Below are 21362 nucleotides of genomic sequence, written 5' to 3' on the forward strand. Positions count from 1 at the left end.
AGGCTCTCCACGGCCACAAAAGATGAGGCCTCGGGCCTTGCTCCTGGCACACCCAGTGGGGGTCATTTCTAGGGGCAATACTCTGTAGTAGCAATACCGTGTAGTGTCAAATCAAAGATACTGATTCTAAGACACACGTTATTCCCCGTATATCACTAAGAAAGAAAAAGCTGCCACTTCAAGTGTAATATCAATTGTAAGCTGCACTCCAATTTCAGAGATGCTAAACTGTGAAAAAGATGTGCATTTAGAATCATTAAAACACGGAACACAGAGATGTTTGCAAATACAACATAGGAGTGTTTGTTTATATTAATGTGCTATGGGAGAAATCAATGCCATATGCGAAGACGCAAAAGGAGCCCGTGGCTGGTCGGGTGTCTCTAGCACAGTTCAGAGAATCCTAGCCTGTTCTCAATGATGGGGACTGGTCCTGCTGAGCCCAGGAACCTCCTGGGGAATGTTGAAGAGTATTGCTGAGCTCCATCTCCGTCACACTGAATTTTAGTCCCTGAGGCCCAAGAGTGTCTACTATGTAAAACTCCTGGTCCCACCTCCTTGTTTATAGTGGAGAAGACCAATGTCGGGGAGCAGAGGTGACTTGGTCTGTGCCAAACAGAAGCTGATCAGCATTCCCAGACCCTGAAGCCACAGGTCGTCCTGTGGAGTTCCACATGAACTCCAAGTTCAGCGATCTTTTCACTACTTTTCTTCCTCTCTGCTCTTTCCCTTGAGGGGACACTGACTGCCACCGCAGTGCAAGGGCCTTGGGCCCTGCTGTCCCAGGACTCAGTGTAGGAGGTAACCTCCGTCTCAGTGCACTTCCCATAGCGTGGGTCCAACCTCTTTCCTTTGACTGATGGACTGTTTGATTTGATAACTGTTGATAACCCCCAAACTAGTGCCAGGCACCGTTCCTGTGTGAGGGAACTTCCTGGGTTTTCCGGGCTGGGCTAGGTCTCCACCGAGCCACACTCAGGAGGACACTGAGTGAGTGCAGTGAGGAGCTGGGGCCCCATGCTGCGGCCCTCTCTGAGGTGGTGTTTTGTTCCTGCAGGGCCCTTGGGAGCAGTGCCAGCTTCTGAAGCGTGCCTCGGTATTCGCCCGCTGCCACCCTCTGGTGGACCCTGAGCCTTTTGTGGCCCTGTGTGAAATGACCCTGTGCACCTGCACCCAGGGGCTGAGATGCCCTTGCACGGCCCTCCTCGAGTATGCCCGGGCCTGTGCCCAGCAAGGGATAATATTGTATGGCTGGACTGAGCAGAGCGTATGCCGTAAGTCGCTGCCCACCCTCCCAGGCTGGGGAGGTGCTTGGGGCCTGGGGAAGAGCGGTTTCTGTCCTGCAGTGGCCCTCAGGAAGCTCCCAGTCTGTGTCTTACTCATGCCCCTTTACTATACCCCAGCCAGACAGTGCCTGCCAAGCCGCCATGTTTCTGGACCCAGCTCCTGCACACCCCCTGCCCTTTGTCACCTGGCTGTAGAGTGCTGGCCCACAGAGGGAGTCCCCTCCCTTCAAGGCTGTGATGAGGCTTGAAAGGCCTTCCCAAGGTCCCCATGCCGTTTCTCCTGCCTCTGTTCTCACGTCATGCCTCACTTGGTTCCCCATGGCTCCCCCAGAAAACCCACCCCCGGCACACAAAAACGTTCTCGGCCTGCAACCAGAATCTCCGCAGTGTGGCAACTTCAGTTGATATCTTTGCTGGCTGCCTGTCTGAATTGACGAAGAGCAGGGAGTTGGCGCACTGGCCACGGTGATCCTGGAGATCCTGGAAGCTTTTATTAAGTTCTTCCCTTTCATTAGATCAGCCTCCGGCCGTCCAGGCCCAGCGCTCACCACCCCTCCCACCTCACCGCATGGCGCCTGTGGTTTTGACCTAATCTCATTGGGTCCCCGGTCACGGACATTGTCACCATCCCCAGATGATCATGATTAGGGAGGATCTGGTCCATTCACCCTGCAAGAAGCCTCCCCTTCCCCCTGCCATTCCACTGACCAGAGCTGTGCAGATGAACGGCCAGTCTGCAATAATTACACAGCACTGATAGAGGTGGGGGAGCTGGTCGAATATTTGTACCACACATGCAGTTTTCAGTTTGTGTTTTTTCAGCTTATTAGTTAGAGCTTTTCATGTTTGCTGGGGAACATGAGCAAGGTGGCTGTTAGCCACTGGGTTCTCCTCTGTAAGGTGGAAGGGCTGTTTTTATTTGTTTGTGTGTTTGTTTGAGGTCTTTAGAGGCAGGGTGGGGAAGATACCTGATGTTTCTTGAGGAGAGGGGGTTTGGGGCAATTGTTTGGAGTCATGAACCCTGAAAAGAGTTCTGATCCTTTGGTTGGCTTGTGTGTCAGTAGCCACGGGGTTGGGGAGAGAGGAGGAGAGCCAGCCCTTGCCCACAAGCTGCTGGGTCCATTGGGGAAGATAGATGCTTGGGTGCCAGGCTCCAAAGGCAGTCCTCTATCGCAGGGGAGTAACAACAGGGAAGATGGGTGTGAACGCTCTACACCCTGTATGGGGCATTTGAGTGGGGCCAGCTTTATGAGAGAAAGGGGCCCTCAGAGGAGACTGTGATGAAGATGTTATTTACCCCTCGCTTAGCCCCTGGAGGCCATTTGTTTTCAGCCCAGAGGGGTTTGGTATCATCCTGAGCGGGGTTTAGCGGAAAGGGACAGAGCAGAGGGGTGCAAAAAAGTGCCAAGTTGCCCATGGAGAACAGATGACCAACAGGAAGGGGCGGTGGTCCCAGGTGACCCTGCTGGGTCTTAGCCAGGTTCTGTAAGATGAAAGATATTCCTTCAGGGAAGGGGTGGTTGGGTGGAAGGGAACTTGGCCCTTGGGGTGCCACTGGGATAGAGACGGCCCTGGGCCCCGAAGACAGAGGGAAGCAGACCAAGGGGGCATAGGTCCCATGTGGCTTGGGAGGTGCTGTGTGGAGGGAACTGCTCTGGGGAGACTCTGAGCTTTCTCTTTCAGGACCGCCGTGCCCTGCTGGCATGGAGTACAAGGAGTGCGTGTCCCCTTGCACCAGAACCTGCCAGAGCCTACACATCAATGAAGTGTGTCACGAGCCATGTGTGGATGGCTGCAGCTGCCCTGGTAATAAACTCTCCACTTTAGTTACTCATGTGAGACCTTGCCAGTGCTCTTGGCTGAGGGCAGCCAGATGAAAGCCACTTGTGTTTGCGCCCCATCGCTGAAATCAGAGGCCTTTTATTTATTTTCTAAGAGTCTTCATGCAGAGAGGTCAGGAATGAGCCGGGATTTGTGTTTAATTTATGTTTTCCTGTTGTACTGTATCCATGAAAGCACCTGTGTCTAGGACACAGAAGGATGGTCTAGATGCCAACAGTGACTTTGTCTGGGGAGCCTGTGGCCCAATCTGATGGCAGTTCTGTAGGAAGTCATTCTCAGGAGAGACTTTGTGAGCTTTGGTGAAAACCCTATTAAATTAGTAAGAGTGAGTCCTGTGTGTTTTGACTCAAGACTTTCCTGCCGGAAGACCTTGAACAAAACTCTTGTCTTGTTTTCATCTGTAAAATGGCGATAAATTCTCTTTCCCCGTCTCATTGCGTAAATGTGAAAGGTAAATGTCCTACGAGTTTTTGAGCTTCCTGGAAGAAATCCTCAGCCTAGACTCATGACTTCCTTACTGAGAGAACTAGAACAAGACTCTTTCCTCATTTCTTCATCAGAAGAGTGGGGATTAACAAGATTAACAATCCCCCACTCTCATGTAGCACTAATGTTGAGAGCTTAACATCGTAGAGCGAGTTCTTGAGCTTCCTGGAAGAAGCCCTAGACTGATGATAATCTCCTCCATGGGCATTTGATAGTTATGAGTAATGATGATGAGGTTGAGTTTGTGCCTTGATGCCCTTGAACCCAGAGGGACAGCTCCTTGATGAAGGCCGCTGCGTGGAAAGTGCTGAGTGTTCCTGCGTGCATTCTGGGAAGCGGTACCCTCCAGGCTTCTCCCTCTCGAGAGACTGCAACACCTGGTAGGTAACTGGTGGTCTGAGACAGCTGCCCAGGGGCTGTGGAGGGGAAGGTGGGGCGGTAGGGGCAGTGGCAGGTGGAACAGGACCTGGCCTGAGTTTAGGCAGTAGAGGTTGAGGTTGGGGGAAGGTTAGGGGAAGGGCAAGGAGGTCAGTGATGGAAAGCAAGGATGATATTACAGGTAGGCCTAGAGGGAGCAGGGGCAGGGAGGGCAGGACTTTACATGCAAACCACATCTCTAGTTTTTCCCCGAACTAAACTATGCTTTAGTAAATGACTCTTCCTGGAGAGGGACTATATAACAGTCAGCAAGCCACAGACAGTTCTCCGCACCTTGAGGTCATTCATCTACTAGGTTCAAGGAGGCAGTGGTGCCCATGGAAACTCATGCAGGCCTGCCCTCCACGGTTCCCTGCAATCAACCAGGCGTAGCCTGGGTTTCTGTCTCTGCTTAGCTCAAATCAATTCTTCAGGAAGCTCCTCTGGGTGTTTCTTCTGGTCAACTTCACCTCCCTCTGCCCACGGGGAATGTAACGTCTCATTTTGCCTCCACGCCTATTCTCTTCGCTGTCTTTCCCTACGTGGCAGGCTCCCAGGAGTCTCCTGGGGCTGCTGGACATGATTCTTGGTGTAACCCCTTTTGACAGCTTTTCCTTCTTCTTTTGCCTCAGCTCTTGGTGTGCTCATGCGGCCTGGCAAGGTTTGGGGGAGGAATTTGATTGCTTAGTGCCTGGGTAGGGACGTTGGGTCTCCTCGATTTTTTGGTTTATCTATTTCTCTGTCAGAATTTCTTCCCTTTGGCACTCCCCAAGGTTCCTCTGTGACCAACGCCCTGTCCTCTGCACCTTTAACCTCATAAAGACCCCCCAATACCAGCTCCTTTCTTCTCCCAGATCTCTTCCTTTGGGGGCTGTGGTATCTATGGGGAGTGACCAAACTGTCCATGTGCCATGTGTTTGCAGAACTACCCATGACCTGTGCTTTTCTCCCCAACAGCATTTGCCGAAATGGCCTGTGGATCTGCAGCAATGAAGAATGTCCAGGTAGGTGACCTTCTGCTCATCCTCTGCCTTCTCTGAATGGAGAGGTATGTCCTCCCTTACTAGCCACACATCAAGGCAGGGAAAAGGTGGCCTCTGCGTAGGCTGGATGCAACCCCTTGACCAGAGCTCTGGTTTCAGATGCCGGCTGTGCCAACCCACTCACGGGCCAGCCAAGGGAGAATGCACCTGGGCTAAGGTTTTACTGTCCTTTTCTCATGAGAAAAGGATTAAGGTTGAATGCGCTATAAAAACTGTAAGGTCATGGTTGATTAAACAAAGATGACTCAAATTCTTTGAAAAATTAAGAGGAAGAAGGGCCTAGTAATTCTGGTAATTCTTTAAGCTTGAAGTGAGAATTTCTGGAATTTTCTGGAATGCCTGGTATGAAGACCATGCTTGGCGTGGTCCAAGAGCTAGAAAAATCAGACCACCAAGGATTCCTCCTACCCTCTCTTCCCCGTGGAAAATCTGTTTAGGAAAAGTTGCCTTATAATCCCTTTTACTGTCTCCTCTGCTTGGCCCCAAACTCTGTATTCTATTTGCTGCAGACCTTGCCCATTCGAAGCTCCCTTATGTCTCACCCCCCAAGGGCTGGGGCTCTTCTCCTGACAGATCTCCCCTTTGTGTTCATTCATGTAGCGTTTGCTATGTGTCAGGCCGTGTGCTAAGCACTTCACAGGTATTGCCTCATCTCTACAACCTATGAGGCAGATATAACTTATCCTCATTTTACAAAAGAGGAAACAGACCCAGAGAGGTTAAGTAATTTGCCCAAGATTGCACAGCTGCTAAATGGCAAAGGCAGGACTCGAATTCACAACTGCCTGATTCCTACTTTTGCCCTTCCCTCTACTTTCCCTCCAAGTCCACAATTTGTCCCTTTGTAGGGGGATCTTTTCCATTCTTCATGAGCTGTAGAGAGGCCTCACACTTAGTTAAAGACCAGCTTAGCCTGGACTTGTGTGGTGGATACTGCTTTGTGGGCCCGTGTTTGTCGAGTGCAATAAAAAATTGCAAGGCATGCAGCCTGATGTCAGGCTTCCTTCCCTGTGGCCCCAACAGGCCACATTGGCTTTGGTGGCCCAACAGGGGGTTGAGCTTGGATACTGGGATCATGTTTAGGGTCTGCGGCTTTAAGGTCACTTAAGACCTTACTCAGTGCTTGTTATACTAGGAAAATTCTGGAACTAGCTGAAAAGGGGGCACAAGGGGTAGGTCAATGAATCTGGCCAGGGATGGCCAGCTAGTCAGTTTGTCTTCTGTGCAATTCTCAAAGGAAGTACAAGGGATGAACGACGCTCTTACAAGTGATGTCAGTGCTCCAATTTCACATAATTATACCCCATGAAAGACCTGAGGAGCCTGTTGAAAGACAGATAAGGTTGCTGCAATTGACCTGTGGAAAACCTTTTAATATCTAAATAATGAGCATTTCTTGTATGAGGTCTGTGAGTCACAGTAGGTCGAATTAGGAATTTATCTTACTGTGTTTTGTCAGACTGACTACTCAATTAGGAATTCTTAATGACCACTTTCCATGGGGAGGGTCTTCCATCCGTCCGTCCATTCATCCGTCTACCCATCCGAAAAGTATTTGAACATCCTCTGGGTACATAATGGAGAGCTTGGTCTGGGGTTGACAATAATATCTACCCCAGATAGATATTATTGGTCTTCAATTCAAAAATTAGAAAATGGCTTTGCTGAGGATGCAGGAGGTTTTCCTGAAGCTTGGATGGGACGATAACCGGCTCCAACCGTGCAGTCCACTGAGCAGTTTGCTGTTTTGCCCACCCCGCTACTAAGCTATTGCTGTGCATGTTCAAAGCCTTGGCTCTGTCCCTCTATTTCTAGTTCTGGAGTTTAGTTGGTTGTTGCCTTCCAGTCCATGTCAACCTATAGCACACGGGCATATTTATACACCTTGCCATGATTCAGCTGGTAGTGGGGCTATCTTATGCTCCCAATGTGATGATTGCTGGTAGAGCTTCTGTTGGGAAGGTTCTAGAAGGGGATATAGTTGGTTCTGCTAGCAAAGCAAAGAGCAGACTGGGGCTTCTTTGCAGTCCCTGGAGGAGCTGATGTCATGAACCTTAGAAATAGAGAGTTGGGTTTTGATGCTCTGGAACGAGATGGTAGTGTACCAGTTGTCTGTTGCTGTGTAATGAATTATCCCCCCCACTCAGCAAACAACACTCATTTATTATCTCAGTGTTTCTGCATGTTAGGAATCTACATGTAGCTTAGACTTCCGGCCCAAAGTCTCTCATGAAACTGCAGTCCAGTTATTGACTGGGCTGTGGTCTCATCTGAAGTCCCCATTGGGGTGAGGGGATCACTCTGAAGCTGACTCGTGCAATGATTGACAGGCTTTGGTCCCTCCTTATGTGGACTCCTCCATGGGGCTGCCTCATGACACGGCAGCTGGCTTTCGCTGGGATACGTGTTGTCAGAGAAAGTGAGGGAGAGCCACCCAGACAAAAGCCACGGTTTTTGAAACCCTGATCTCCAAGGCAACATCCTTTACTTCTGCTGTATCATGTTTCCTACAAACAAGTCAACATGTCTGTCTGCACACAAGGTGAGGGGGTCAGAGAAAGACATGAATACAGTACATGGGGAGCATCTTAGAAGCTGCCTAGCACAGAGTGTGTGTGTGGGTAGTGGGAGGGAGAAAAATTTGCCCAGCCGAGCATCCGTCTATTTGGGGAAGGGATGGAACTTCTGTGACATGCTCCAGAGATCTTCTTTGCTTGTGTACACCTCTACCCTGGTTAGGCACTGGGGTGGCCCCAGGCAAAAACTGTGGTTTCCCCAGAGCCTGCAGACTCCCTTTCTGTGGCCCCAGACTGCTCTTTCCTTCCTCTGCAAAACACAGTGCTCAGAGAAGCTCTGATAATTTAGTTCTCATAGAACCATTCATGCTTGCTTAGAGTAAATGAGGAAGGAGTGTGCCTGTTAAAAGAGACCACTCCTTAAACAAACAAAGCTCTGGTTGTAGAATCTCAGACTCCCAGTGGAAGAGACTATTCTGGAACTGGGAAGGCGTAAGTGGAGGACTTTCCATTGATGGGACAAATCCTATGAGTGTGGAAAGGTAGCATAGTATGGGGCCTGAGGACATGGGCTGAGGACCAGGAAGCCTGGCTGGAATTCCAGTTTCACCACTCTTTAGTAGGGTGACTTTTGGCAAACTGCTTAATCATTTGCAGCCTCAGTTTCTTAATCTGTTAAATAGGGAGGATTAATAGCAGCCTCACCCCACGGAAGCTGTTGTGACTTGACATACAGCAAGCACTCAATAAGCGTTAGCCATTTTCATCTTCACAACCGTAGCTGTTTTATTAAGCAGGGTCAGGGACATGCCACAGGAGCCTGGAGTGGGGAGGGGCAGTGGGAGGTGGGGTATGGTTGGGGCAGGTGGGGCAGGAGGGTGTGGCAGAGCCAGAGTCTGCCTTGGGCTTGGTGGTGTGGGAGGCCCGTGGGCCTGTCCAGTCTGGAAGAGTGGGTAGGGCCTGGGTACACTTGTTACACATTTGGTTCGGGATTATTTCTAATGCATTCTAACACAGATAAGCTTCCTTCTTGGCTAACTGAGACAGCGAGGATTAAACCAGGGCTGATGCCTGTGCAGTAAGAGCATGCATTTCCGGGTACCGTGGAAAGTCTGCTGTGGCCTGCCCCAGCCCATGCTGAGGTTTCTGGGCCCACACCTCCTTCAGGTTAGGCCAGCACATCACCGTCCACAGCCACAGCTTTCTTCCACTCATCTCTGTAGCCAGACACAGCTGCCCACGTGGGCCAGGATCAGAATGATGTCAGGCCTGGGCCTCATGAAATCAGGCTCATGAGAAGCTGCAGGACCAGCTCAGGAGGGTCTATTGGGTGGTGTCAAGGGCACCGTGCTCTGGAACCAGACAGCTGCCCATGTACAAATCCCTGTTTGACTCATCTGGGGCCCTGGGCGAGTTTTTCTCTGTGCTTTAGTTTCTGTATCTATAAGAAACTATCTTTCTTGTGTCTTCTGTATCTTTCTTGTTCATACATCTGGCCGAGATTATGTGATTGTGATTTAGAGGGAGGCTTTGGTGAATATTTACATCAGGAGGAAGTCTGAGCTGCTTTGCTGAGTCTGTGGGCTGGTGCTTTGGTAGCTGCTTGGAAAAGGATGGAAGCCACTGAGCTGAGCGGAGCAGCCCCGTGGAGCCTCCCTCACTGCAAACGAAAGAACTTGATTAGAAGAGATAATGTGCTTCATCAGATGATTGTTTTATTTTATTTTATTTTTAGTAAGTGTGCATCTTTAATCATGTATTGGATCTGCTTTAACTTCTGGCTTTTCTACTTTTTATGTTACTGTAAGAATCACCTGCTTTTCATTCATTCAGTAAAGTTTTTAAAAAGTATATTTTATTTATTTATTTTCAGAGGGAAGGGAAGGGAGAGAGAAAGAGGGGGAGAGAAACATGGATTTGAAAGAGAAACATCCTTCAGTTGCCTCTTGCATGCCCCCAAATGCGGACCTGGCCCACAACGCAGGCGTGTGTCCTGACCCGGAATTGAATGGGTGGCCTTTTGGGCTTCGCGGGATGATGCCCAACCCACTGAGCCACGCTGCTCAGGGCCGTGCACCAAACTTATAGTGCCTACCTTCCCTGACTGGTGATGGGCCAGTTGTTGACTGGGAGCTGCCTTTTGCTGATTGGCTGACTGACTGGGAATGTCTTGGGGTATCCTCCTCTCCTGGGGCAGAGGATGCGTGGCAATGCCATGTGGCCCTTATTCTGGCTGACGTTCCAGCTCCCAGGGCTACCTGCTCCCCAGCAGCTTACCCTTCCAGGCCCCTGGGCTTCCTGTGCTTGCAGCCCCATCCCTCAATTGTACCAGCGAGATACACTACAAAAATATTTAGATTTCTGATTCTCGAGAAACTTTAGAACACAAATCACTGGGGGTCAGAGCAGGAAATCAAATTAGAGGATTGGATTCTAGCCCCGAATGTTTTGCTTTTGAATGTTTGCACATTTCCTTGTTGATGGCTCTTTTCCTGGACATGGTCAGAGATAATGGAGGTCCAATTTCTTACTCAGATAAGAGTGCTCTTGAGAAAACAGAGAAAGGTTGGAGGAGAAATTCCTGCTCATTTTACTGTGGCGGGGTCAAGACTTTTGACACGAAGGACCGTACCACAGTGTTTGTGGAATGATGGTGACTTCTGAGAAATAGCCATTGAAAAAGGCTTTCCTGTGACACCGGTGGATCTGGGATTCCAGCACGTCCACAACCCCTGGGCTGAGCCCGGGCCCTTCCTCACTTCCTGTTCTGCCCTGGCTTCCCCGAACAGGGCCCCTCACTCCTGCCCTTCTTGGGGGATATCGCAGTGGGACAGCATGCTCGGTTTATTTCTACTCACGGCACTTTCAACACCAAGTGTGTGCTTTTTTTTCTCCCCACACCAACCAGTTCTCTGATTTTCTGGCTACCAACTGGGCATCCTACAATTCAATTTTACTCTGACAGTAACTACCAGAGTTAGCACAGACCTTGCAGGCAAAGGGCTCAGTCCTGCAGACTGCTGGCCACTTCAGATGCCAATTACAAGTACTGGGTCCTCAGGGTACCTACTTCTGTCTGACTTAGCTGCAGATCAGCAGTTCCCACACTACCCTTGTTGGGTTTGATAATTTGTAAGAGAGGCTCACAGGAGTCAGGCAAACACTTGACTTACTATGACAAGCTCATTACAAAGGGTATTATGAAGGATATGTAGGGTGAGGTCCGGAAGGATCCTGAGCAAAGACGTTTCTGTCCCGTGCAGTTGGGGTGTGCCATCTTCTGCCACGTGGATATGTTCACCAGCCTGGAAGCTCTCCAAACTCTGTTGTTTTGGGGGTTTTATGGATGTTTTATTATGCAGGCATGATTAATTAAATCGACATAAAGTCAGTCTGCAGCCCCTTCCCCTTCCGGGAGGTTGGGAGGTTGGAGGTGGGACCGAAAGCTCTAGCCCTTTCTAATCATGCCTTAATCTTTCTGCCATCAGCCCCCATCCTGAAGCTGTGTAGGGACCCACTGAAAGTGGCTTCGTTAGAACAAAAGATGTTCTTGTAACCTGGGATATTCCAAGTGCTTTAGAAGCTCTGTGTCAGGAACCAGGAACAAAGACCAAATATATATACATATCCTACTATCATGGAAGGAGCTGCTGATGAGAATGATCTGGGGCCTCCCTTCTTTCTCCTGATTTCTTCCCGGCTGAATGTGCCCTCCTGACCCCTGCCATGCTGGACAGAGTCAGCTGCCCTGGGGACCAGGCTGAGGGACCTAACCTGGGGTATGCGCCCTGACCCCACCCCTGCCTCCAACGCCTATCAAAGGAGGGCCACACCTGGATTCGAGGCTGTGTGGTCTGGCCCCTGACAGCACTTGCTCTGCCTGGCAGTGCAGATACAGGCCCTGGGGGGGGGGGGGGCAGTTAGTGAGTGCCTGTGGAGCTTACCTTTGACAGATGGGCAGCTGGAATCTCCCTGTGGCCTTTGGGGACCCCTACTGTGTGATAGGCTCCAGCACCAGCTCTAAGACCCTCCCAGGGGAAAGTAGGTCAGTCCAACAGAGGACACGTCTCTGCTGTTTGGAGGCGAGGGGTACCTCAGCAGGGAACGGTGGGTCCCTACTTGATGAAACAGCTGTGGTGCGTGTCTACATTTTTCTGTAGAGTAGGAAGCAAAGATGAGAGGAAGTACGTCCAGGGAGGTCAGGGAAGATCCAGATGCATGCTTCAGCTTCATTGGGCCATTGTGGTCCTTGGAGACAGGGCCACCTAACCTGGGGAGGGGCAGTGGGGACCACTGGCGACACTGGCAGAGGCCCCCTGCGTGGACACTCTGCAGGATGTGTGATGTTCAGTTTGAGGTGCACTGGGTCAGCAGCGAGGGGCCCGGAGGAAGATAGGATAGTGGTTGGGTTGGGGGTGAGTTGAGGGCTGTGAGTTGCAGGGTGATGAAGGGGAGTCCTCATCCCCACTCACAAGCATGTCAGCCTGGGCTGAGGAGCTGGCTGGGTGGGGGTGAGATCATGGCAGATGGCCTCCGGGCCCCCCACTGGCCCCTCTGAAGTCACTGTGAACCTGCCCATGAGGAGGCCTTACAGCCGCTCTTTAGCTGAAGGGGTGAGGACAGGGCCCTGACCTCTGCACTGCTGAGTTGGGAGAGGGCCCGGCCTCGTCCCTCTCTCCTCAGCCTTCCCAGCTGGCCTTTCTGCCCAGTGTATTCAGGGACTCTCCTGGGTGGGGCGGGGCCCCGGAGTCCCCACAACGCTGGTGCGGATTAGGGCCTCCCCTTGAGCAGAGCACTCTGCAGGCTCCAGGAGCCTGATCCCGTTGGAGCCAGAGCTCATGGGTGTGGCTGTGAGGAAGGACTGGGAGCCATGGTGAGCTGAGAGCCAGGAGCTGCGGGTTCTGGCCCTGGCTCTGCCATTGACCGAGAATGGCTCTGTCACTTACCTTAGTTGCCCCCCTGATAAAATCGGGCATTGACCTGAATGATCAAATGGTTTGAGGAGCGGGGTCCGACTTCGAGTCTTCCTGTAGAACTCGCAGACAGTGTGTGGCATTTTGGTGAGGCCCCCCGTGAAGGCTTCCATCTTTGCCACTCTAGACTTCCCTTCCTCCTCATGTTCTTCCCCCTCCTTTGTGCCCCTGCAGGGGAGTGTCTCATCACAGGACAATCCCACTTCAAAAGCTTTGACGACAGGTACTTCACCTTCAGTGGGGTCTGCCAGTACCTGCTGGCCCGGGACTGCCAGGACCAGTCCTTCTCCATTGTGATAGAGACGGTGCAGGTGAGCTCTGCCAGGCACCCTGTCAGGAGGCAGACTGGGGTGAGGTGGTCCGTCTTTACTGAGCTGTGGTGTGCACATGTGGACTTCATTTCTCTAGAGAATGGAGTCAACATGAGGACATATACAGTACATAGGGCTTCCCCTGAGGGTCAAAGTCCCAGATTCAGTAGACCCAAGGAGCAAGACAAGCCAGAGGCCAGGAGTTTCATATGGAAGACCAGACCAAAACAGGAGAGGATCTAGGAGCCATGGGAAGCTGGCCAGGGCGTAGACAAGGCAGCACTGCCTTGTTGCACAACTCCAGGGGGCACCACTTGCAGAAGTCGAGCAGTGAGAAAGAAATGGTTCTGTGTGAGAAAGTCAGAGGCTGCCTTTCTCCTCCCCAGGGCTGGAGTCTTTCTCTAAGTCTATGGTCCTGGGCTGGGGTGCTGGGGGGGTACTGACGTCACTCTGCATGCCCCTCTTGGCAGTGTGCTGATGACCCTGACGCTGTCTGCACCCGCTCAGTCACTGCCCGCCTGCCCAGCCTGCACAACAGCCTGGTGAAGCTGAAGCACGGGGGAGGAGTCGCCATAGACGGCCAGGATGTCCAGCTACCCCTCCTGCAAGGTGGGTCCCTCCTCCTCACCTACAGCACGCGCCCCCTCAGCACTCACTGCTGCCTCTCCTGTGGAAACATGGGAGATTGCTATCATTGGAGGGCAGGCTGGGTATCCTTGGCATGAGTCCTGCAAGAAAGAAGGGCTTCCTGGAGGAGGAGGACAAGTGAAGGAGGATGGCTGGATGCTGGAAACAAGGAGGCGGCTCCAGGCCTGGAAGAAACTATAGACAGGGAAACAGAGCCAAGAGGATTCTTGCTGAGCTTGAACCAAAGGGGAGAATCGAGGGTGGGCCTCCATGTTTTTGTCCCACTCAGAGGCTGTTACTGAGAAGTAGGGAGTGAGGGGGTTGGCTGGTGATGAGTAAGGCCCTAGGATGTCATGGGGCAAAGCCAGGTGACCCTATGACCTGTGACAGGGAAGCATTTGCAAGGTGCCACCGTGCCCTTTTGCCTAGCATAATCTCAACCTTCACCCTCTACGTGGCTCTCAGACTCCTTCTCTCTTCTTCTTGGCCATCGGCCACCCCATGGCCTGTTACCCTGGCATGGCGTACAGCCCGTGACCTTGAGCCGTGGGCATGGAGCAGGCTTGCGTGTTACTCTAACACTGTGTGGGCCTGCCCATGAGGTGACAGTTTCCTCCAGTGCACACAGTATTGTTCAACTGTGAGGACTCAGTAAATTAGAGGGGCGGGGAACGCTCAGGGGTTAGGGGTTCAGTGGGACACAGATCCTCAGCTCAGGACACCTGTGCAAGCTATGGATGCACAGGCCTCTGCCGCTCTCTCGTGGCAGTAGCGGGGATGGCAGGCGATGGCAAGAAGGCAGAAGCGCCTTCTTGGGGAATCCTATTTGTACTTCACCCATCCTGGTCACCCTTCCTCCTGAGACCCCCTTAAGGTTCATGGACATCTCCATCTACCCCGTAACTGATTGTTTTCACTGCTACAGCTCTTTGTGAGACACTGCATTTCTCCCTGTGACACATCTGCCTGACCTCACACTGCCCCCTCCCCATTTTGGCCCAAATTCAGTCCCCGCTCACTTTTAGGTGACCTTCGCATCCAGCACACCATGATGGCCTCTGTGCGCCTCAGCTACGGGGAAGACCTGCAGATGGACTGGGATGGCCGTGGGAGACTGCTGGTGAAGGTAGGCCCCCCTCCCATCCCTGCCTCCCTGCAGCCCAGCCTTACAAAGTGCCCCTTGTGCTCCGGGCAGAGTGGCTTTGCATGTGGGAGAAGAATTCATTTCTCCACAGACCCTGTGTCCCCAGAGCCAGGAACAGGCCTCTCTTGTTTATGAGGGGCCGGGGTTGCTGTCTGGACCTCCGTGGGTGCTCTGGGGATTCTCACATCTGGGGCCACAGGGCCTTCAGGGGTGGTGGGCTCCCGAGGGGCTGGGAAGCACAGATTTGCTGCCTAGCCTTGTGGCAGCAGCAAGTCCTGGGAGCACCGGCATCCTCCGGTGCCTGCTGTGGGCAGCAGGGGAAGGGCCAAGTTGGCATGCACAGCCAAGACTGTGTCGTGCATCCTGGGGGACAAAGCCGTCCCGCTGCCCAGGAGGGGCTGCGCTGGGAACCACTGGGGCCGTCACCTGGGCCCTGGGCCTCTGCCGTCCAGAGCCACTTCCCCTCGCTCTCTGAGGTCATGGAGTTGCATCTGGATAGCAGTCTGCATATTCCACAGAACTTCCAGACACGTTTTTCTCTGGAAATTTCCCTAGCAAGTATTGTCCTTGCTATTTCACAAACAAAGCAAGCAGGGCTCCCGGGGGTGGGGAGACACGTCCAGCGTTGTGCACCCACCGCCCGTGGGGCTCGGCAGCTCGCGGGCCTCCTCCTGCCCGCCAGACTGGCGCTTCGCACTTCCTGGACTTCAGGGGCTTTGACACTTCTAAAAATGATCAAGGACCTCAAGATCTTTTATGAAGGTCATAGCTATTGATACTTATCAGATTAGAAATGAAATCAGAGACATTTAAAATATGTATTTATGAATGCATTTAGAAATAATCATAGTAAATCCACTACACATTAACATAAACAACATTTTTTTGAGGGGGGTAACTATGTTTTCCAAAACAAAAATAAATAGTCAGAAGGACACCATTGTTTTACAATTCTGCACATTTCTTTAATGGCTAGCTTAACAGAAGACAGCGGGTCCCCCTCCACCCTGCATCCTATCTGCTGCAATGCTACATGTCATGTTGCCTCTGGAAAGCACCACTTCGTGCTCATAAGAGAATGAGAGGGAGGGAGACAAATAACGTCTTTGTACTATGAAAGCATTTTGGCCTTGTAGGGCCCCTCAAAAGGGCATCAGAGACCCTCCATGGGTCCGAAGACCGCACTTTGAGAACTACTGCCCTAGGTCATTTGTAGCATCCCTGGGGAGTCTCCTTCCGTGTCCCTGGGCCCCCAGTCCCAGCGGGCTGGTGGTACAATCCTGTGATGGGCATCTGGGGTGTCCCTCATGAGATCCCAGTTCCCTCCATCCCTATGACATCATGTTCTTCCTCCTGTTTTACAGTCCCCAAGAAAGTTCCAAAGCAACCACATCCCCTCCCCCCATGTATATAAAAAAGTAAATCTTATGGCCACAGGCCGTGGAGCATGAAGAGATCTTGTGAACCCCTCACTCACAGTTGGTAACAAAGAGCCATCATTTCTGGGGCAAGAAAGTGATTTGCCCTGGGTCTCGGGGTCCTTTGGTTACAGAGCCAGGACTCAAACTCAGGTTTCGGACGCCACCTCCTGCTCAGGGTCCTGACGGAGGCGCTCCGTTAGCCACTTCACTGCCTCGGGAACCTCCCCCTCCCACGGAGGGCGCTCTTGATGGGCGTGGTTTCTCCTGAGTCCTCAGGCCCCTAACGCCTTGTCTGCGCGGCAGCTCCCTTCAGGTTCCTCTGTTCTTCGTCTCTCCTCTGAGGAGAGCTGGGAAGCCTTCCTTTCGTCGGAATGGGATGCAGCGTGTCTTTGGGAGGGGTTTCAGTCCAGTTAGCTAACTAAAAGAGGACTTCAATGGTTGAGATTCAGGACGTGGGCAGATGACCCAGGGCTGTGGGAACATTGTCCGTGTTTTGGAGGAGGAAAGGGGGCCGGGAGGCAGCCGCATCACCGTGCTGACCCTGGGGTGTGTGGGGGCTGCCCAGTAGGGGATGCTAGCCGGAGGCAGGACATGGGGAGGAGCAGGCCGAGTGCACTCAGCTGGAGAGGAGGCCAGCACGGGGCTGCAGGGCTCCCAGCTCTCCTTCCCTCCAGTGAGGGATAGATACCCTGTCCCCGAGGGCCAGGCCGTCCAGGCAGTGGGATTCTGCTGGATGTGACACAGCGCCCAGCTCAGCCTTGGACAGCTGAGTCCTGAGACGGACCAAGGAGATAGAAGAAGATACCATCGTAGAGAGTGAGGGGTGAGAGTGAAGGCAGGCCCAGTGGGGTGAGCAAGAGGGCACTTTGAGGATAGGAGGTCACTCAGGTCTGAGAATGAGGAGGAAAGAGATGATGCTGAGATGTGGGTGAGGGGGAAGAGTGGTCACCGATTTTGCTGCTTTGCCCAGAGCTGGCCTTGACCGTTAGCATTGCATTCCAGCCTATGCCTGGAGGAGAGCTTCATTCACTCACAAAGTTGTTCAGTCAGTTCAGCCAGCTCATTTCTCCAACACAGAATTGTTGTGTGTCCACAGGAACTATCGGAGAGGCTGTGGTTACAACAGTGAAGCTGAACTGACCAGAATCCTTGCCTCATTTAGTTTAAATTCTAATGGGGGCAGACAGCCAATAGACAGAACCAACAAGTAAATGATATCATGTATTAGAAGGTGATAAATCCTGGGGGGATAAATAAAGCAGAGAAGGGGCCAGGAATGCCAGGGTGAGGGGGAACTACATTTTAAACAGGTGGTCAGGAAGGCCTGGGTGTCGAAGGCGGAAGCACATTTGTAAAGCAAATGAGGAACCATTACCCCATCCTCTTTCTCATTCATGATATTTACTTGGGTACGTTTTTATGGGTCTTGAACCCGTCACTGTATTGTCCATCCTGCATCTTGTTAAGTCAGGGCTGGAAGCTGGAAGGGGGCATCCAAGGGATGACCACTCAGGCCCGTGCCGAGTGCAGGCGGCTCTCAGAACACAGGGTGCTTGCTGGCTGCATTAATTGTGTGCAGAGCTGGAGGCAGGGCTCTGGGGCCCCAGCCCTGCACCATCTCTGGACCAGGACCCTCTCCATAGCCACCAGCAGATGCCCCAGCTGTGCCGGGTGAGCAGCAGGCTCGACTCCCCAAGCTGTTCCTGTGTGTGCAATTTGGGCTCAGATGGAGTTTGACCCCAGGACCCCTCCAGGTCGCCCACAGCAGGCCACTCCAGAGTCCTCAGTGACCCCACCTCCTCCCATCACAACCCCTAGAGTCCTCTTGGCTCATGGCCTTTTCTCTTCAGTGACACTCTGTGGCTGAGTTAAATACAGAGGGGAAGGTGGTCTCCTTTGTCACCAAAGGTGAGCTCTGAGAGGACTCTAACCATAACCAGCCGAGCCTGCTTAGCCCACATGTGTGATGGATATGAATGATCAGTAAAACACATTGACTTTGCACTTGATTCTGGTGGGTGCCAGGGCCCATTGGCTCAGGCATCCACTCCTGTGGTCCAGGGTGGCAGAGAGCAGCACACTGGAGGGGCCGGCCTGGCTACTGGCCCCAGCTTTGTGACCTCAGGCAAGTCCCTCTCCCTCTCAGGGACTCTGTCGCCATTGGTAAATGACCGGATACTGTCTAAAATCCCTTCCAGAAGGGCAGGTCTCTGCTGACTTAAGATTGGGAATGGAGCTGTCGGTAAAGGATACTGTGCTTAGCTTTCCTTCTTTCTTCTGTGGCCGAGGGCTTAGCTGCGGGTTACTAACTTTTTACTTATCTTTCACCGGGGAGCATTTTTTATTAAAACCACCTCACTCGCAAAAGAAAGCTGTGGCCGCTTTGGCGGCAGTGGCCCCAAGGTGGTCTGCTCTGCCGGCAGCTGTCCCCAGTCTACGCGGGCAGGACCTGCGGCCTGTGTGGCAACTTCAACGGCAACAAAGGCGACGACTTCCGCACGCCCTCGGGCCTGGTGGAGCCCCTGGTGGAGGACTTCGGGAACGCCTGGAAGCTGCGCGGGGACTGCGAGGACCTGCGGAAGCAGCAAAGCGACCCGTGCAGTCTCAACCCGCGCCTGGGTACGTGAGCGGGGTGGGGGTGGGGGAATCTGCAGCGCCCGGAGGTCCCCGCTGTTGGGTGCGTTCCACGGGACAGGGTGCCCGCCACTGGGGGAGGGAGGCACTCGGTTTTTACCACCAGCATTTGCTTATCTACCTCTCGATTGTTCTTTATTCTTCAGAGTCCCTTTATGGGGCACCCTCAGTGGGTCACATCCTGGGAAAGCAAAGAACAGGATATATCGTGGTTCCGTCCCTGAACTTCTCAGTCTGTCATAGCAGCAGTCACCCAGGCTCTGAATTAAAGTATCGGCAGATAGATGCACTGGGGTGGCCGTTTGCAGATTTGTCTGCGGCAGCACATCAGCCCTGCATGGAAGTCCCCTGCTTACCCAATCCATCAGGGAACAAGGTGTGCCTGGAAATGTAGCTGATTATGTACTTAAGCCAAACGTAATTAGGAAAGGATATTGGCTGCGCAAGATAAATCTCAGGGAGTCGGAGAGCCAAGAGTTGTTTGTGCAGCACGCGCCACACAGGGAGGAGCTGGGATGAGGATTTCAGAGCACAGCCCTGTGGCAGAGCCCTCGCCAAGCCCTCTCTCCCCTTCTGCTCTTCCCCACAGCCAAGTTTGCAGAGGAGGCATGCTCTCTCCTGGCATCCTCCAAGTTTGAGGCCTGTCACCACGCCGTGAGCCCCCTGCCCTACCTGCACAATTGCCACTACGACGTCTGCTCCTGCGCCGATGGCAAGGACTGCCTGTGCAACGCTGTGGCCAACTACGCCGCTGCCTGTGCCCGGAAAGGCGTGCAGGTCGCATGGCGGGAGCCCAGCTTCTGTGGTGGGTGCGCTCCCTGCTTGCCACCCCTTCCTGGAAACCCAACAGATGCCCTCCATCTCTGGGCCCTTGTTCTTTGCTTAGTACTGACTGTGCATTCCTGCGTTCTGACAAGCATGGGGTGTGGGAACGGTTCATTCGCAGCCACTTTCCCTTCCCATCTCCCAGCAAGACACGGTGGTGGGGACTGGCTCGCTCACTGGACAGTCTAGCCATTCCCACCTGTTTCAGGAGGGCAAGTTGGACTCCTTACCTGGGGACCTAGAACCCTGGTGTCCCTGCCAAGCACATAGTTCCTGTGCCTGCTGCCACCTAGTGTCCGCCACCTGTATGGCCACCTGTATTTGCTTATCTACCTCTCTATTGTGGAGTGCGTGCGTCTCTGCCTCCCTGGAGGGTCTATGAAGGCAACGGGATAGGCACCCACCAATCCTGTCCTCTGAACTTCATGCAAACCTTTAGTAGACTCCCAGCCCAAATCTCAGGCATTGTATAAAGTTATATGAAGTGGAATGACATCATTGTCCCCAGCCGACTTTAGAGTCTCACTCTGCCCTCTTAAGTTCCTGGCACTAGAGTTGGAATCCATCTACCTGACACTCTGGTCCTGAGTGGCTGGACTGTGCTCACCTTTTGCTGTTATTGTTGTTCCTCTGTGGACATTTGCCGAGTGTCCAGCGTGATCAGGAAATGGCAGTGATACAGACCTGAACCTTCCTTTTAGAGACACAGATGGGACTGCTTTCCTCCTAGGTGCCTATCACACTGAGTAAAATGATAATTAGATTACTGCAGGGGCAACCAAGGAAGGCTTTCAGGAGGCAGTGTACTTGATCAGGCTTTTAAAAGACAGCCTTTGGCAGAAAAGAGCTGTTTCCAACAGTGGAACAGTAGCAGTGATGTGTTGAAGTGAGGAGGGTATGCTGGAAGGAGAAGGTGTAATGGATATTTTGATTTTTAGGGCTCAGTGGATGTGTTTGAAGACAAAAATAGTGGTGGTCTTGATGAAAGCAAAAACCTAGGAGCTATGAGAAATGGCGAAGGGACTAAATATCATGCATCTGAAGAGAAGTTTAGGTACGGGGTTTGCTGAGCCAGCTCACATTTTGAGTGTAAGCACGCTCACGTAGAAGAGGAACAGAGACGCATCTAAGGACGGAAGGGAACAAGTGTGCAGACACGCGCAGTTGCGCCCCCTTATCCCTCTAGCTCTGGGACAGCACAGGTCCAGCGGTAGGGCGGACTAAGGCTGAGCCCTTGTCCGCTACTTGCCGGTGACTTCCCAGCTCTGTGATCTCGAGCCCTTCCCTTCACCCGTCCAGACTTCAGGTCCTCAGGAGAGTTTGCTGTTTAGAAATGGGGGGAAGTAATGAGGGGTAAAGGATGTGGTGTTTGTGAATCTGCCTTGCTCATCCAACAATGTTAGAAGTGATGCATTAGCATCTGAAGGATCTCCTGGTTTGGGACATTCTCCTAGAATGTGGAGGACTTTCCCAACTATTGTTTAATCGCCCAAGAGCAGCTGTTCTTGACCCCCACTGATAGCAGCTTTAGCAGGGACCGAGGTTGGGTTAGAGTGTCCCTGACTCCCGAGACTTTAAGGCATGGCAGGAGGTGTGGGGCAGTGGGGAGAGAAATTGTCTCTCTGGGTTTATGTGGAGGTGAACCAGAGAGAAGGCCGGCCAGATGGCCTTGGGTCGTTCCCTGGATCCCAAGGTGAGTGGGCAGGACTCCTGGGTTCACTCTGTTTCTTAAACCACTGACTCCATCCAGAAGAAGTCACACCAAATGGGGACACTCATGGAGCAAGGACCTATCACATAGCTATGTTGTGGGGTGCTGTGAGGAGATTCTGGAGAA

General features: G+C 52.5%; 1 protein-coding gene across 2 annotated transcripts in view; it reads left to right on the forward strand.

Moving 5' to 3' along the window:
• The window catches only part of VWF (von Willebrand factor), a 122936-nt gene that overhangs the window by 27298 nt on the left and 74276 nt on the right, over positions 1–21362 (forward strand). For both annotated transcript variants that reach the window (XM_037067833.1, XM_037067832.1), the window contains exons 7-15: positions 1058–1274; positions 2970–3092; positions 3883–3994; positions 4989–5035; positions 12738–12874; positions 13345–13483; positions 14527–14627; positions 18490–18685; positions 19290–19505. In XM_037067833.1, the coding sequence (XP_036923728.1) occupies positions 1058–1274; positions 2970–3092; positions 3883–3994; positions 4989–5035; positions 12738–12874; positions 13345–13483; positions 14527–14627; positions 18490–18685; positions 19290–19505 (1288 nt within the window). The remainder of the gene's footprint in view (positions 1–1057; positions 1275–2969; positions 3093–3882; positions 3995–4988; positions 5036–12737; positions 12875–13344; positions 13484–14526; positions 14628–18489; positions 18686–19289; positions 19506–21362) is intronic.

This window comes from Sturnira hondurensis, unplaced genomic scaffold (assembly GCF_014824575.4).
Source record: "Sturnira hondurensis isolate 20B ecotype Veracruz unplaced genomic scaffold, ASM1482457v3 Scaffold0017436, whole genome shotgun sequence".
NCBI lineage: Eukaryota > Metazoa > Chordata > Mammalia > Chiroptera > Phyllostomidae > Sturnira > Sturnira hondurensis.